The sequence below is a fragment of the Rhinolophus hipposideros genome (assembly GCF_964194185.1).
Source record: "Rhinolophus hipposideros genome assembly, chromosome: 14".
NCBI lineage: Eukaryota > Metazoa > Chordata > Mammalia > Chiroptera > Rhinolophidae > Rhinolophus > Rhinolophus hipposideros.
Window position 1 is genome coordinate 19,858,653 of NC_138060.1, and position 16,734 is coordinate 19,875,386.

The 16,734-nt window shown below is 40.0% G+C and overlaps 1 protein-coding gene across 1 annotated transcript in view; it reads left to right on the top strand.

The window, feature by feature from the left end:
- DCP1A (decapping mRNA 1A) overlaps positions 1–16,001 on the top strand; it is a 49,283-nt gene extending 33,282 nt beyond the window's left edge. The window contains exons 7-10 of the mRNA XM_081073062.1: positions 7,427–8,179; positions 10,083–10,148; positions 11,556–11,774; positions 12,073–16,001. Coding sequence (XP_080929188.1) covers positions 7,427–8,179; positions 10,083–10,148; positions 11,556–11,774; positions 12,073–12,153 — 1,119 coding nt within the window. The 3' untranslated portion in view covers positions 12,154–16,001. The remainder of the gene's footprint in view (positions 1–7,426; positions 8,180–10,082; positions 10,149–11,555; positions 11,775–12,072) is intronic.
- Positions 16,002–16,734: the final 733 nt, after the last annotated feature.

A 16,734-nucleotide genomic window follows, 5' to 3' on the forward strand; every position in this document is an offset into this window, starting at 1 on the left:
TACATATGGGTAGCAAAATACTGACATCCACTCATGTCATTTCCCCTGGTCCATGTGACTGTCTTTCATCTGGATTTGTAGTAGCCTCCTGATTTCCAGCTTTTCCCCTTGCCACTCCTTTGCCTGTTCTTAACTCAGAAGTCAGAGTAATCCTGGTAAAACATAACTTAGGTCATGGCATTCCTCTGCTTAAAACTCTCCAGTGGTGTCCCATCTCACAAATAAAAACCAAGGTCATGCCAGTGGCCCACAAGGCCCTACCTAATCTGGCCCCCTGCCCCTGGTCTCATCTTCTACTTCTCTGCCTTGGTCTGTTGGCCCCAGCCTCACTGGCTCTTCAGCCTTTCCACAAACGTGGTAGACTTGCTCCTGCCTTGGGACAGGCCTTTGCACTTGTTCCCTTGGCCTAGAATACTTTCCTCCCATGTGTGCCTTGCTCCCTTTCTTCCTTCAGGTCTCAGGTGTCCTCCATAGAGGTGAGGCCTTCATGACCACCCTGTTTTAAATAATAACCCTTCTCTACCCCTGTCCTACTGTGCTTTATTTTCTCTCTAAGCCTTCTGCCCAGCTAACATGGTTTGTGGTTTTCTTATCGATACATTGTGTTTCCTCTCCACCAAAATGCAAATTCCTGGGGGGCAGGCAGTTTTTTCTGCCTTGTTCATAGCTGTATTCTCAGCATCTAGCATTGTAAATACCGTGTTTCCCTGAAAATAAGACCTAGACGGACAATCAGGTCTAATGCATCTTTTGGAGCAAAAATGAATATAAGACCCGGTCTTATTTTACTATAATATAATATAATTAATATAAGGCCTGGTCTTATATTCATTTTTGCTCCAAAAGATGCATTAGACCTGATTATCCGGCTAGGTCTTAATTTCAGAGAAACACGGTATTTGTTGACTGAATTAGTTTTCTTTATAACTGATAGCTTGATGAATGAACAGATACCAAGTAAAGCCCATAGTTTTTTAATTGAACTTTTTGTTTTCAGATAATTATAGGTTCACATGCAGTTGTAAGAAATACACAGAAAGATCTTAGTACCCTTTACCTATTTCCTCATTGATAACAGCTTGCAAAATACAGTACAGTATCACAACCAGGATATTGACACAATCTACCCATCTAGTTCACATTTCCTCAGTGTTACTCGTATTCATTTGTGTGTATGTATTTAGTTCTGTGCAATTTTATCTCAGGTATATAGCTTTGTATCCATTGACACAGTCAAGATACAGAAGACTTCCATTGCCACAAGGATCCTGTGTGTTTCCCTTTTATTACCACGCTGACTTCCAGTTCTACAATGTTGTCTTTTAAAGAATGTTATATAAATGGTATCATACCATATGTAACTTTTTGAGATTGTCTTTCTTTACTCAGAATAATTCCCAAAGATTCATTGTTATGTGTATGAAATAGTTTGTTTCCTTTTATTGCTGAGTAGTGGTAACACCTGTAACCATTCACTTGTTGAAAGACATCTGGGGCTTTAGTTTGAGGGTATTACAAATAAAGCTTCTATGAGTATTTATGTGCAGATGTTTGTACATAAATTTCTGTTTCTCTGGGGGAAATGCCCAAGAGTGCAAATGTTGGGTCACTTGATAATGATATATTTTAGTTTTATAAGAAACTGCCATACTGTTTGCCAAAGAGGCTGTACCATTTTACGTTCCCATCAGCAATGGGTCCATATTGTTTTTAGATATTTAGATGATAAGTAAGCCAGATTTTGTATACTACTTTCCTATGCTCCATTTTACTATATTTGCATTTAGGATCCTGAAGGACAAACATATAAGTAGTGCTATGTAAAATTTAATTTTTTAAAAATGTATGTTGAGAGAGAGACGGAAGGAAGGAGCAGGGTCACTAGAGTCCTTCTGGTCTGGTTTATTAGCCATGAGTGTTCAGTGGGCTAGTCTCTTCCCCTTTCTTTCTGAACCATGGGTTATTATTGTGAGACCCAAATGAAGAATTGGACCCTCAGAAATACCTGCAGAACCATAAAGCACTGTCCAACAAAAGATCAAAGAGTAAAAACTCATGGACACAGACAATAGTTTAGTGGTTACCAGGGGTGGGGGGTGGTAGATGAGGGTAAAGGGGATCAAATATATGGTGATGGAAGGAGAACTGCCTCTGGGTGGTGAACACACAATGGGATTTATAGATGATGTAATACAGAATTGTACACCTGAAACCTATGTAATTTTACTAACAATTATCACCCCAATAAACTTAAAAAAAAAGATCGAAGAGTGTGACAAACCATAGGTGCTCAGCCTTTCAACAAAAGCACTGATGGATCTGTGACACACAGAAGTGATGATGTATGTGGTGAGCATTCAGAGAATTGTGCCCTCTATTGTGAGTAGTGCTGATATTATGCCTGCATTTCTCACAGACATTTAAAATGCCATTTTATAGACCAAAGTGACAAAATTTTATAAAATACTGAGATCTGAATATTGTCAGAAGCCATGTGATTAACTAAAATTAGCTTCAATCCATTATTAGTCCCTACATACAGATAGTACATTTGTTTCGTAACACTGCCATCTAGTGCTGAAGAGCAAATAATGCTGTCAAGGCTTAATAATATTGAATTCCATTTCAGTTTCATAATTCACTTATTAGAATTCCCTTGGGACTATTTCCCTAGTTTGTTTTGTATTCTTTTTTATTCTTATGGTTAAGAATAATGCGTACCTTTATAGTGTGCTCAGTGCACTGACCAGGTAGGAAATCTGACATGGACATAATAGATCCAAAGACAAATATGAAATTTTCCAAACAGCAAAACTGGGGGGTGAGGAAGGAACACTGTAAAACCTGAAGCAATATATTAGAATTTTGTTGTGCACAATATATGCTGTTGCTAACTGAATTCTGTTTCCCAAGGGAAATGGTCAGACTAACACTCGATTTAGGTGAAGCATTATAAAATTCAGAATCCAAACTTTAAGCATATTTGGACATGAAGGAAGAATAAAATTTCACCTTTTCTGTAGATGATGGAAGATGAATCCATGAATAAATAAGTCCAACTACTAGAGGAATGTAACCAGTTTTTCTTGTTGTAAGGTCCTTTCAGATGCCGAAACTGTAAAGCTTTTGGGTTCTTGTTGTAAGGTCCTTTCAGATGCCGAGACTGTAAAGCTTTTGGGAGCTTGTATGGACATGCGTGCTCTACTTATTCAACCTCTTGTAACTACTTCAGCCAGTTACATATTTCCAAAAATTGGTACATTTTGACCTCTAGCCACCTGTTAGTTATTTAAGCCTTAGCTGTACCTCAGTTTTCCAGAAGTCAGTATCACCATTCAGTTGGTTAGGTAACCTATAATCTGCTTAATTGACATCTCAGTGTGGTGGCATAAGGGTTAGAATGTGGACTGTATTGTCAGAACTAGATTAGAGTCTGGTTCTGTTGTTGTATTTGGGCATCTGTGAAATGTCAGTAATAATCAGGGAATTAACTCATTGCTATCACAATTTCATTTATTCCTTCTTGTGGGAGATATGTCTGAAGCCCCTAAGGCTTTACCACACGCTCTATTCCAGAGAATGTACAAGAATCCGTTTCTGGCCTGGCAGAGTTGTAGGGAGGCAGCATTGAGAAATCGGGAAACTTTCTGCTGCTTTTGTGTCCAGGTTCAGGGTTCCACCATGTGGTTTTATTTTTTAATATGAAGTAGATTTTAAACCATTAGAAATATCTATTTTTAACTGTAAGTATAGAAACATTCCAAATATAAATGCTGGTAATTTTAATTGTTCAAAAGTTGATTGATGTTCTACACAGATAAAAATTGCTACCTGGATCATGCCATTCTTGAAGCCTAAGGTGTATTTCATGGTGAGGCTACTCCATGTCCTATTGTTTGATTGCTCCTTTTCTTATACCTTAAAAATAGTATTCTTGTCTGGGAGGACTCTTTAAGTTTCTGCAAAATGGCCCCATGTGGTCTGCATTTTTGAAAGCAGTTATATTTAAATGTTTCCTCTGTGTATGTATGTATGTGTGTGTGTACATATGTACACATACATATATATAAAACAGAATGTGATGGTTAAAATTTATAAAATTTGCATTCATGAATAAAAATTAGTGTCATTTTCCAGTACTTTCTTTGCCAAGCTGTCTTGACATTTTGTTCTAAACATCATGTGTATGAAACGGAATTAACCCAACTCAAAAACAGGCAAAGAAAGACTTGAATAGACATTTCTCCAAATAAGATATACAAAATGGCCAACAAGTATGAGCAAGAATATGGAGAAATTGGAACTCTCTTGCATTGCTAGTAGAAATGTAAAATGGTGCAACAGCTGTGGAAAACAGTCTGGCAGTTCCTCAAAAAGTTACATGTAGAATTAGCACATGATCTAGCAGTTGTATTCCTGGACATATACCCAAAAGAATTGAAAGCAAGGACGAAAACAACTACTTTCACCGTAATGTTCATAGCAGCATTATTCACAATAGCCAAAAGGCAGAAACAACTAAGTGTCAATTAGATAAATAGATAAACAAGATGTGGTAATCTGCGCACAGTGGGATGTTATTCAGCCTTCAAAAGGAGTAAAATTCTGATACATGATACAACATGGATGAATCTTGAAAACATGCTAAGTGAAATAAGCCAGTCATAAAAGGACAAGTGTTATATGATTAAACTTATACGAGGTATCTAGAATAGGCAAATTCATAGAAATAGAAAGCAGAATTGAGATTACCAGGGTCTGTGGGTGGGTGGGTGGGGAGAGGAGAAAAGATGGGGAGAAAAAATGTATACATAGTTTGTTTCGGGTGACAAAAAATTTCTGGAAATAGTGGTGGTAGTTATACATTATGAATGTACTGAATGCCACTGAGTCTTACATGTAAATATAGTTAAAATGGTAACTTTTATGTATATTTACCATAATTTTTAGAAATCGGGGTGGGGGATTATCTCTATGCTCATCAGTAGACGTTTATGATGACAGGGGTCCAAAACTGAATAAATCAGTGTTCAGCTTGGGAAATGCTTTCTCCTATGCAGCCTAGACAAAGAGAAAGAGAAATCTGTCCCAAAGAGAATTCATTGTCCATTTTGAATTACTATGTTGAATGAATTTGAAATGTTACCAGTGAGTTTTAGACAAACAGCTGTGTCTCTAATGACTCCTAGGGTCAGGGAGCATCAGGGTGGTTTCTAATAGCACAGCCTTGATATCCCATCAGGTGGTTTTGTTGTTATTTTGCATTGTGGGTATATGTATAATTTTTAATATTATTTGTGTTCCTTAAAATATATCCAAACATAGATTTATCAGGATTGCTTTTAAAACTATATGGTGTTCATATGATGATAATAATAGCCAACTTCCACTTACTTAATGCTTGTTGGGCACCAGACATTATATTGAGAATTTAATTTTCACAGCAGCTCTATGAGATAATTACCACAACTGCCCCCGTTTTTCAGGTGAGGGAACTAAACAGAAAGATTATATCATTTTCCCAGTTAACAGCTGGGAATTGAACCTAGATATCTTTGATTTCAGACCCTAAGCTCTACAGTTATTTTTCAGAAGTGAAAATGGGAGGAGATTAAACCATATAAAATCTTTTGCGGTTTTTTACATCCGCAGTTTATAATTAGATGTTAGTGCTACTTTATATTTGAAGTGAGATTCTGAATCTGGAAGGTCCCTTAAAGTACTAGAAAGCATTATGACAGAATAATCTGGTTAGTCTCACTATGACATTATTAGTGGGGGCCTAAATTTGCCATACGAGAATTCCTTCACTTAAACCTCGTGCCACATTGATTTGCCAAGATATGTTAGCTTTTAAGTAGTCATAGAGGTCTCTGTTGAATATTTTCTAAGAGAAAACAGTTTGGTGTGAAATCACAGTGTTTTACAACTGGAGGAGGCTTCTGTCTCCGCATGTTATTTCGCACCACCGACTTTCGCCTGCGCCCTGTGCTGCCACCTCTCTCACCTGCAGACAATGCCGTCCTCACCAGCGCAGCAGTACACAGTGGCACTCCCTTACTGCCTGTCCCTCACGTGTAAACCGTCCTCGGTGCCGGCCTCCTCTCCCCTCATCTCTTCTTGGCCAAAGGAATCCCGGTGCCTCTGCCCTTAAGAGCCCACTGCCAGTAAGCTCCCTCCCTCCTCTCTTCCCCATACCCACCTATCACAGCACAATGCCCCTGACATCGGGCATTCTCGATAATTATTTGTCAGATGGGTGAATCAAACATTTGCCTGGGAAAACCTGAGCTCATTTTCCTGCATAAATGTGATTGTAACTTAGTACTATCATGATTATACTTAGATGCAGTGTACTTGGTGGTCTTTGTAGGCTTTCTGAGGTCCTGAAAATCATGCTTCAGCGAATTATTTCTTTTCATATAAACAAATATCTAAACAACTAAGTAGTCCTTAGACTTTAGGAATAAAACCATAAATTGAGGCTGCCTGAGTTTTCAAAGTACTTAGGTTTGTCTCCCACTAGAAAGTAAACCCTGTCAGGGAGGGCATTTTTGTTATTTCCTACTGTGTCCCTCGGAGCCCAGGTCAGGGCAGGACCTGACATCTGTGGGTACTCGGTAAATAAAGGTTAAATGAATAGGCAATATTGTGTGGAGGTGCAAGAAAGCTCACGAGTGGAAAGCGTGACTATTTCTCCTTTAAATCATTGCAATGGTATCAGTAAGCCAGATCAGTAAAATATATATACAATATATATAAATATATATAAATATATATTTTTATATATATAATATATATAAATATATATAAATATATATTTTCATATATATAATATATATATATATTTATATATATAAATATACATACATAAAATATATATAAATTTAATGTTTTCAGGCTTAAATGCTTTACCTTTTGCTAAGGATTCTGGGATTTGGGAGTAGGAAGGAAAATAAATTTACATTTATTTTCTGGTATCTGAGTCCTCACAGTTCACTGCCCAGCTTTTTATCAAGAACAGTGAAAATAAAGGTAGGATTACTTGATCAGCATTTGGTCCCTCTGTCCTCCTGAGTGTTATTTTCCTACATGTGTTACTGGCACAATTAATTTTGTAATAATGTAATTGCCCCCTCATCTGATATTCATTTGCCTAGGAAAAAACTGAATTCTAATACTATCACCTGGAGTACCTAAAATTTGAACATTATTACTAATTTCTGTCTACCAACTTGGTAAAACTAAATGCACGCACCTTGGCCATAATCACTAGTCCATCTTCAGTTTGTTCCATTTCCTTCTTTTCAGACTCCATCCATCCATCCTGCAAACAATTTTGGCAAATAAATTTGATGAAAAAGAAGTTTAGTTACATTGGTTTGCAGGAGATTTCTTTCATTGTGTGGTTTGATTTGTTTTTCAGTCTGCTCCATCTGGACACAAACATCTGACAGTGGAAGAATTATTTGGAACCTCTTTGCCAAAGGAACAGCCCACAGTCGTGGGTCTGGATTCAGAAGAAGTGGAGAAGCTGCCAGGAGAAGCCTCCCAGAAAGAGCCCAGCTCATTCCTACCATTTTCCTTTGAGCAGTCAGGAGGGGCCCCTCAGTCAGAAAACCTGGGTGTCCATCCTGCTGCCCACCACTCAGTGCAACCTGAAGCCACCACCCCGGTGCTGATCACTCCTGCCTCCATCACACAGTCCAGTGAAAAGCAGGCCCCAAGCTATGCAATCCCGCTGCGCCCTGGGCTCAGCCCCACTTTGCCAGCAGAAGCTCCTACGGCACAGGTTCCCCCCAGCTTGCCCCGAAACAGCACCATGATGCAGGCGGTGAAGACCACACCTAGACAAAGGTCTCCACTCCTGAGTCAGCCAGTCCCTGAGCTGAGCCACGCCAGTCTGACCGCCAGCCAGAGCCCCTTCAGGACCCCACTGAGCATGACAAGCACCGCTGGGACATCCCTCCCGGGCGTTGAGCTTCTCCAGAAACTCAAGTTGACCCCACAGCATGACCAAATACAGACACAGTCACTTGGGAAAGGTGCGGTGGCACCCAGCTTTTCTCCAGCGGCCGGCCAGCTGGCCACGCCTGAGAGCTTTATAGAGCCTCCCCCTAAGACTGCAGCAGCGAGAGCCTCCACCACTCTGAGCAACATGGTGCTTGCTCCCCTTCAGGTACTGGCGGGGGGTGGGGGGTAGCTATAATTGAGTGGTACAAAACTGCAAGGACTGACTTTGATTGACACATGACAGAGTAGGTTTTTTAAAGAAACAACTGTTGAGTATGTCAGGGGCTAGAAGAAAGGGGAGGTCAGAAGTCCTGTAGTGAACAACCAAGTAATTGGCAAATGGTGGTGTAACTCAGTTCCACTTCCCAAAATTATTTCAACTGAGAAAGCTAAGAAACAATATTTTCATTTTCCTATGAGGGTATGCATTTTAGGGTTTTTGCTTTCTTTTGCCTGATCATCCCAGACTGAGTTTATTTGACTCAGATCCAAATGATCCCCAACTCTGTTCCATTTGTAACGTCCTCTGTACTCACTGAGTGCCTCCTGCCTTGTACCAGGCACCCTAGGGTGCCCTACGAGCATGCCAGGTTTGGAGGTATGAGGTCAGATACATCTTCCTGCTGAAACTCATGTTCAGCTGAGATCTGAAGACTTAGAAGTTAGCCAGACAAGGTTGAAAATGTGTTTGAGGCAAGAATAGCACATGCAGAGGCCTGGAGATGAGAAGGCACTTGCTGCACTGTACTGTGACGGGATCTACTGTGGAAAGAAACTTGCAGGGAAGCAGGTACTATAAATTGTGTTACGGAGTTACAGGTTTGTCCTCAGAGCCATGGGGAATCTTTCGAGTGCTTTGAGCAGAGGGTGGCTTGCTGGGAAAGGAGAAGACAGAAGTAGGATGATGTATTAGGAAGGAGGCAGTGGCCGTCACCCATGCTTGAGCTGATGGGGGCCTGAATTTGGGAGTGTGGACAAGTGGATTTATTAAGAAGTGTGATTAGTGGGACTTGGTGGTAAATTGATTATGGGGGCTGAAGAAGTTTGTCCCTCAATAATTTATGCGGTTGGTGAATTGCAAGATCACCGAACTGAAAGGTGGTAGAACTTTTTACTCTAAAATGTATTGGTTGCTTTTTCAGGATTTTAGTCTCATGTTCTTATTATTAACCCCAATCTTAACGTTTTACCAAATAATATTGTATAGAAGATCCTATCATAATAATTGTATATTATTTCTTAAGTTAACAGGATATTTTGTTTCATTCCTTTGAAATCTTGTATAGAAAGAAGAATGTATCATTTTGGTTACTTCATTAAGTTGTCATTTCCGGCCATTTCTGCTGAGGTTCTCTGCAGTATGAGGAGAGAGTGTTCTGTTTAAGTATATGCCCCTAAAACGTGCCTGCTGCCCCTGTTCCTGTTGCTCTGCAGCCATCAGTCTTGAATGCCACCCCTCCAGATGTTGACCTCTGGGACAGCACCCTGCTGTCTGGCATGCTGTCTTTCAAGGAAGCTTGCATATGTGTACATTTTCATTTACATGACAGTATCGGATTTTAGGACCAGGGTTTCACAAAGCTCTAATGTATTTGCTCTACAACAAGAAGTTCTTTCTCAGTAAGTGAGGGCAAAATTTAGCATGTGTGTCCCTCTGGATGAAGACTGCTTATTGCCACCCTGTCCAAAGTTTAAATTGCCTTGTTAAGAGGTGTACTGCCAGGATCTTGCGTCTCTGCAGACTCAACAGCAAAAATAGGCATGGGCTGTCCCCAGCTCTTATAGGAGACAGGGTTTCAGCTTCTTCCTTAGAGTCACTTAAAGGCTTTGCACACACCTCTCTTCTCAGAGGAACTGAACGGGGTCAGCGTCTGACCAAAGCTGTCATTCTGCAGTCACGTCATCCACTGCATTGTCACAAGCTCCTGTCAGCCTCTTCCTTTAGGAATCCAGGAACTGGTTAATGTCTGAACTGTTCCTTACTGGTTACCTAGTTTTGTCCCCAGTAACTAGGAAATCTTAATTGAAACTTGCAACATCTGTTCATCTTTTTTTTTTAAACATTGCAGTCTATGCAGCAAAACCAGGATCCTGAAGTCTTTGCCCAGCCGAAGGTGTTACCTAGTGCCATCACGGTAAGGACGCCCTTTTTCTGGAGAACACATGGTGTTTAAGTTCTGCTGGGTGTAAAATAAAACTTACTTGAGTGAAAAGTTTAGATATACCCTCTCCTAGGGCAGTCTCCCCCTGCTCCCCCAGACAGAGTTCATCACCATGACGTCTCTAGACCTCGAGTCATCTCTCTGTATGGACTTCGTCCCCGACTAGGGGCCTACGAGGGCAGGGGCAGCCTCAGCACGGGAACTCACTCCGTGCTTGTGAGGGGTGACTGTGAGAGCGGGCCAGCCTGCTTCTCGGAGTAGGAAATACTCTTTGGCCTGAAAGGGCTGTGACGTCCCAGTTAACAGAGGGAAGCGTTGCCCTGCTGCCTGACAGCAAGCCTCCCAGGCCAGCACATTCTGCCCCTTCCTTGTCTTCTGCCCTGTTTATAAAAACTTGTCCCCACCGTCCATCACCTACAGCCTTGGAATGCACACGTAATTTTTTCAGTTGCTAAAATTTAAACTAAAGCCAACTTCTGACTGGTCTTGTGAACCAGTCTTCTCTGTAGTTTGTCCTGCTACATGGTGATCAGCAGTTCTCACCCTGGTTGCACCAAAAAAGAAGCCATATGACCCAGACACCAAACTACACCCTTAAAACTATGGCAAGATCTTTGCTCTTTGTAAACGAGGAAGGTGACAGATAGGAGATTGTCTGTTGATGGTATAAAATGTGAGATTTATTAAAAATACTGATTATTACTGGTTTGTGTGTTCTGATAGCCATTAGCCTAGAAGCACATCTAAATGGGGGAAGGAGGTAGATGATAGTTTTATTTTTAAGAAATTGTGTCTTTGATACCTTCAGTGGTACAGTAAATAAATTGAACATTACAAAAGAAACGAATGTTTCATATAATTGGATTCTTTTCATTCTCTTTATTTAAATAAAATTTACATATAATAAAATAAGATTTTTATGAGTTTTCCATACACATATGTCCCTTGAGTAGCTACCCAAGATATGTAACGTATCCATCACCCCAGAAAGTTCCTTCATGCCCTCTTCCAGTCATTTCCCTGCCACCCATATAAAAACTTTACATTTTTAATTCATCATAGAATTGTTCTTATTGTACATACTATGCACAATAATTTTCATCATATTCCTCTTCTATGAGGATCGGACTTGGCTTCCCATAAGCACTCTAAGGCATTCTTACCACAGAAATGGGCTTGTCATCCTTTAACTAACAAGCTTCCTAACCAGACTTAAAATGCTCAAGTGCTTCTACTGAACATTTATCTGAACCCCAAATAGTTAGCGTTGGACTCTGTGCTCCAGTCTCCTACTTCTTATCAGGTTATCAGGTTTTCCTACTTTGGGCCTGGCTGCTGGCTTCTGCACTTTGGTACAAAATGACCATTGTTCCCCTGCAGGTTGCAGGCCCCCCACTGGTTACTGCAACAACCACAGCCGTGTCTTCAGTCCTGCTGTCCCCAAGTGTTTTCCAGCAAACAGTTACAAGGTCCACAGACCTTGAGAGGAAAGCAAGCTCCCCTTCTCCTCTAACCGTTGGAACATCAGAAAGTCAGCGAAAGCCTTCCATTATTCTCAGCAAGTCTCAGCTCCAAGATACGTTAATACATCTAATAAAGGTATGTAGGATATCAGTTTAGTCTTTGAATTTTCGTTCTTTAATTTTAAAAAAATTGTAAGTTCTTTTTAGAAATTAGTTTATAAAGTAAATTCAGGGTGAGCCAGGACTAGTGTTTATTCCTGAGCATACACTCGTGCTGGAAAAAATATCTGAGTGAATTCCAAAATGTTAATCATGGTTGTTTCTGGGTGGTGGGGTTCTTTGGGTAGTTTTACAAAGCATTTATATGGCCTTTTTTCTAAGCTGTTACCAAGGACGTAAGTTCTGATGCAGTGACTATGACGCATCTCTTCCAGAATGACTCCGGCTTCCTCAGTACACTTCATGAAGTCTACTTGCAGGTTCTGACCAAGAACAAAGACAACCACAACCTATGACTGGAGCAGAAATCATTCTGAACACAGAATGTCAGCCTCACAAACAAATAGTCCTCATCATGGAAAATTCTAAACAGAACATTGAGTTTGGAGAATCCTGAAATTGAGCCTATGAGAAAGAGACTCATTCCTTAAGAATGTTTTCCAAGTGACGTTCTCAGTGATAATTGAGGTTTCACTGTGAAGCATCACCAGCAGACCTTTGTTTTGGGAAAAAAAAAAAAAACCGTTATGTTAAGTTGTGTGGGTGTTTTCATCAACTGTAAGCAAGTATGTGAAATAAGGAATCTGATTTTTAGCTGCTTTCACTTTCAAGGTCTTAAAGGGAGGACGTGTCACCAGCCTTGCAGCAGTCAGAGTCCAGCCCAGCTCTTATCCCTTCTGCCTCCCCACCCCCCTAGAAACTGAGCATTAGGCGATAGTCCTGTTCTGAAGTGAGCAGAGCTCTGTGTGCAGTGGCTTTGAGTTTTACAGATCAGAGTTTAAGTTGGCAAATTAGGACTGATTTGTTCAAGTGAATTATATTTTATATGAACGCCCCATTAGGGCCTTTAAAGTTCTGAAAATTTCTTAATTGTGTTTTGTTTTTAAGTGTCCCCCGTGCTGCCAGCAACAGGCTCCCAGGATGGTGATACCATTTGAATTAGGACCCTGTCAGGCCCTGTGGTGGTGTGGGAGGAGGCATGTCATACCTTTGACACAAAGGCTGGGGCTAGTAAAGCTCAAATTCTATCAGAAATTTCGCTTTAAGTTAAATTGTCCAGTGGTTTTAAAAATGTTACGTTTTGCCTTATTTTCCTTTTCTGTGTAAACACAGTTAGAAGTCGTTGATTGTTTTCCTTAACTCTGACAAAAGGACCAGTGGACCAATCCGACAAAGCCATTCTGGTTCCATTCCTCAGTCTACTGAGAATAGTTTTAAAACTATGCAGAAAAGGGAGCTGTTATTCACACTGCCCTTACTTTATTGTAGAATATGGAGTAAAAAACAAAGTGAAATTCAGAACTTTACCAATGTATTCCTAGGCTGTGAGTACTTTTGCAGCCCAAAGTGTGAAAATATGTAAAGATGCTTTGTTATGCTGCTATTAATCTGCCATGATTTATATTTATTCTTTTATGGCATGTAATGGTGATTAGTAATATTTTAATGTAGATTTTGATTTATTTCAGCAATAGTAATTTTAAGATAATTCTTTGAATGAAAGTGTCTTCATTTCTACGATACAGGTCATTTTGTAGTATTTAACCAATTAAGATGCACTGCTTACTTTTCTGAGCACTATTTAATGACTGGGTAAAAACCCAAATGGCTCAACCAGCTAGCATAAGGATTAGCTGTGAATAATGCTGACAGATGTGATGGTTCCTCGGGAACAATCAGTTAAGCTTTAATGGTAACTCAATCATAAGTCCATAGATTGTTTTTCTAACTGAGATTTTAGAAAATCACTTGTGAATTACATACTTGTTTTAGTTTAATCTTAGTTTTTTTAGCATAAAGAATGCTTTGTTTGATTGGCTTTTTTATTAGTCTAAACATGCTTCCTGGGCAACTTTTCTGCTTCTCAATTTAGTGTCTTCTATTGCTATCTACCTAGTTACTTGTGAATTGTGCAGAAGTCGGGGAAGCTTATAAATTTGCATACTCAATCAGGAATAGTTTGTTTTCAAAGGTAGTGTGTAAATTCAGCAACCCAAAATGAATCAATCATGCATCACCAGAAAAGAGAAAGTTAGAGTAAGATAGGAGTGTTACAGACACCAGGAGATGGTGCCCAGGGAGCCATGACCTTTCTCAGAAAATAGTTGCACCAGCAGGTTTTATCACACCCCAAATCTAGTCTCAGTGGGCTTTGGTAAACAGAAGAATCAAGGGATTCTTGTTATAATAGACATTTGAATTGAAATGATGATTTGAGTATGTGTGATACTATGAGGGAGTTCAGAGAGAATATCCTAAAGAGGGTCTATAATCAAATCTGCTAATTTTCACCCTTTAATCCAAAGGAATGAATATGATAGATGATAAAGAGAATCTGTGATAAAGTTTCCTTAATGTGAAAAATAAACTTTTAAGTGCCCAATTTATGGAGACTTGAAAAGGGTAAGCCTGTTTCAACTCCCAAATTTATATATTCAAAGCATTTATTGAAAATTCGGAAGCCAGAATTTCACCGTTATGATTACCAGGAAGTTCAGGCCAGAATGAGTCTCTAGAATAAAGTCAAGCCAAGGCCAAGCCTGGGTAGTTGCAGTTGGATGACCCTGGCCCAGAAGTCACAGTTCAGTTGCCTTATTCCTCATTCAGGCTCACTAACCAGAACCTCATGCTAGCTTATGTTGCATGTTTACATTGCTGCAGTGTCTTTATGGAACCTTCATTTTAAACCTTAGTTGAATCGAAATGGACACCAAAACAGAGATGCTTCTCCCTAGGTTTTGCAGAACTCCAGGTGACCTGCATTTAGGCCACCCTGTCTATCTGTGCGCCCACCCCCAACCCGAGGGTGGCACTGCCCTTCTGTTGTGGTTAATGTGATGTCTGAAAGGACTCCTGCACCTCCCGAACGGCCTTGTTCCTTTAAGGCAAAAGCTCCTCCTCACTGTGCATCTCTCCCGAGATTTGTAAAGCGTGACTTTGAATCCTAAGTTTTCAGGAGAAGCATTTCATGCTATCTGCATGTGAGTGTCCACAGCTTACCTTCGAAGGCTTTGGGATCACTGTCCTAGTGGTGGTTTAAGAGCCCAAGTTGACCTGGGTCCTTCTCTACCAGAGGACTCACGGGCTTAGTTTAGGATATGTCTGTCCCACTTTTGCATGTCAAGTCTTTGTTCCTCTTCTGCGTTTTTGCCTTGTAAAAATTTTAAACCCCATCAGATACTCTACTAGTAAATATTTTTAAGCCATGCAGCTTTATTACTCTCCTCCCCAAAGAATGTAGTTTGAATTTTTCTCATTTTGATAGTAGAGGCCATAACTGCCATTGTATTACTAATAATGCAACATGAAATTGAAGGTGCCTAACTGCTTTAAAGAAAAACAAAATCAGCCATTATATTGTAACTGGGCAAAATGTGGAAACACAGAGGAGTGAGAGGTGGCACAGGCACGAGTGGGCCCAGTCCACGTGAGCGAAGACAGAGTCACAGGGACGTGTGTCCTGCATTCTTGCTGCACATTTGCTGCTGAGCACGTGTTTCTTATCTGGTTTTTTCTGTTGTATTCAAAGTACCTTCTGGAACCAGTAGTGTTCAGGTGTCTAAAATGTTAAGATCTGTACCAAGTAAAGCAATTTATGCTGGGCTTTTTAAAAGCTGTGCTGGAGTCCATTTCCCTGAGTGGACTGGGGCCTCCCGGAGCCTGTTTTTTTCAGCGAATTCGGCAGGAGAGGTGTGTGCAATGTTTTCACTCAGTTTCATATTTGATTTGATATCTTCATTTGAAACGCTAAGATGCAATATGTTTCACTTTGGGGAAAATGCAAAACTGTGTTTCCCTTTTATCTGTGTGATTTCTTAAACGTGTTTTTAAAATGTATTCTGAAAGGTTTTTTATTCTGTATTACTGCTTTGGCCATGTGGCTCTCGTGACTTTCAGTGTACCAGATTCTCAGCTCCCTGAAATGTGGGGATGAGAAGCTCTGGAATTACAGCAAGATTTTTGTTCCATGAGCGCAATACTGCATTGTTAACATTTTTAATGGTATGAATTTTATACCATCTGCGTATGTTTGCAAATATTAAGTTATTACATGTTTTCAAATGAGCATTTTTCATCCTAAATTTTATATGTTTGCAAATATATTTTTTTAATAAAAGTTCAAAACCAAGTTTTAGCACCTACTAAATTTTAATCGTGTTTTTATGTAATTTGTAGATTTTGAATGAGTGGCTCCACGTTGCCAGAGCCTCATCCTGGTGAGATGGGGTGGGTTGAGAGAACAAAACCAGCAGAGAAAACGCTTGTCTACCTGTTTTCAACCTGTTCCAGCCAGCTGAATCACAGGCCACACAGATTCTTAGGTCTGAAGCCTAATAGGAGTGGACATCAAAAGAACTTCATTTCCTCCTTGAAGGTTTCCCCAGATGGAGGGCACAGTTTCAGTGATGGCCAAAACACTAGTTATAGGGGACTTTATACTCTGGGTCATTTTCAAAATTCACTAAATTCATGTGTATTGCGCTGTCATGTGCCAGTCATCTAGAATGATAAGAAAGGAAAGTAAGGATAGTAAAATGTGATCATTATGGGAAATAGAGAAAACTTGAAAAAAGGGGATTAATCATGTGTCTTCCTAATAATTAACGTTTTAGTATGTTTCCAAACAAAATTCTCCCTAAAATGCTTGCTACACCCACCTGCTTTCCTAGAGAATATGCTAACTCTTAGGACCATTTCTATATATACACACAACGGTCATCATTAATGCTGCGTGCTCATTCAACACTCCAGGATTGCTTATTTTCTTGATCTTCACAATAACCCATTTTAGGGGGAAGGAAGTTGAAGCTGAGAGTGAGTGACTGAGGTATGTGCCAAAGGTTGCTTATGAAGCCAGTGGTGGGCCAAGGACCTGA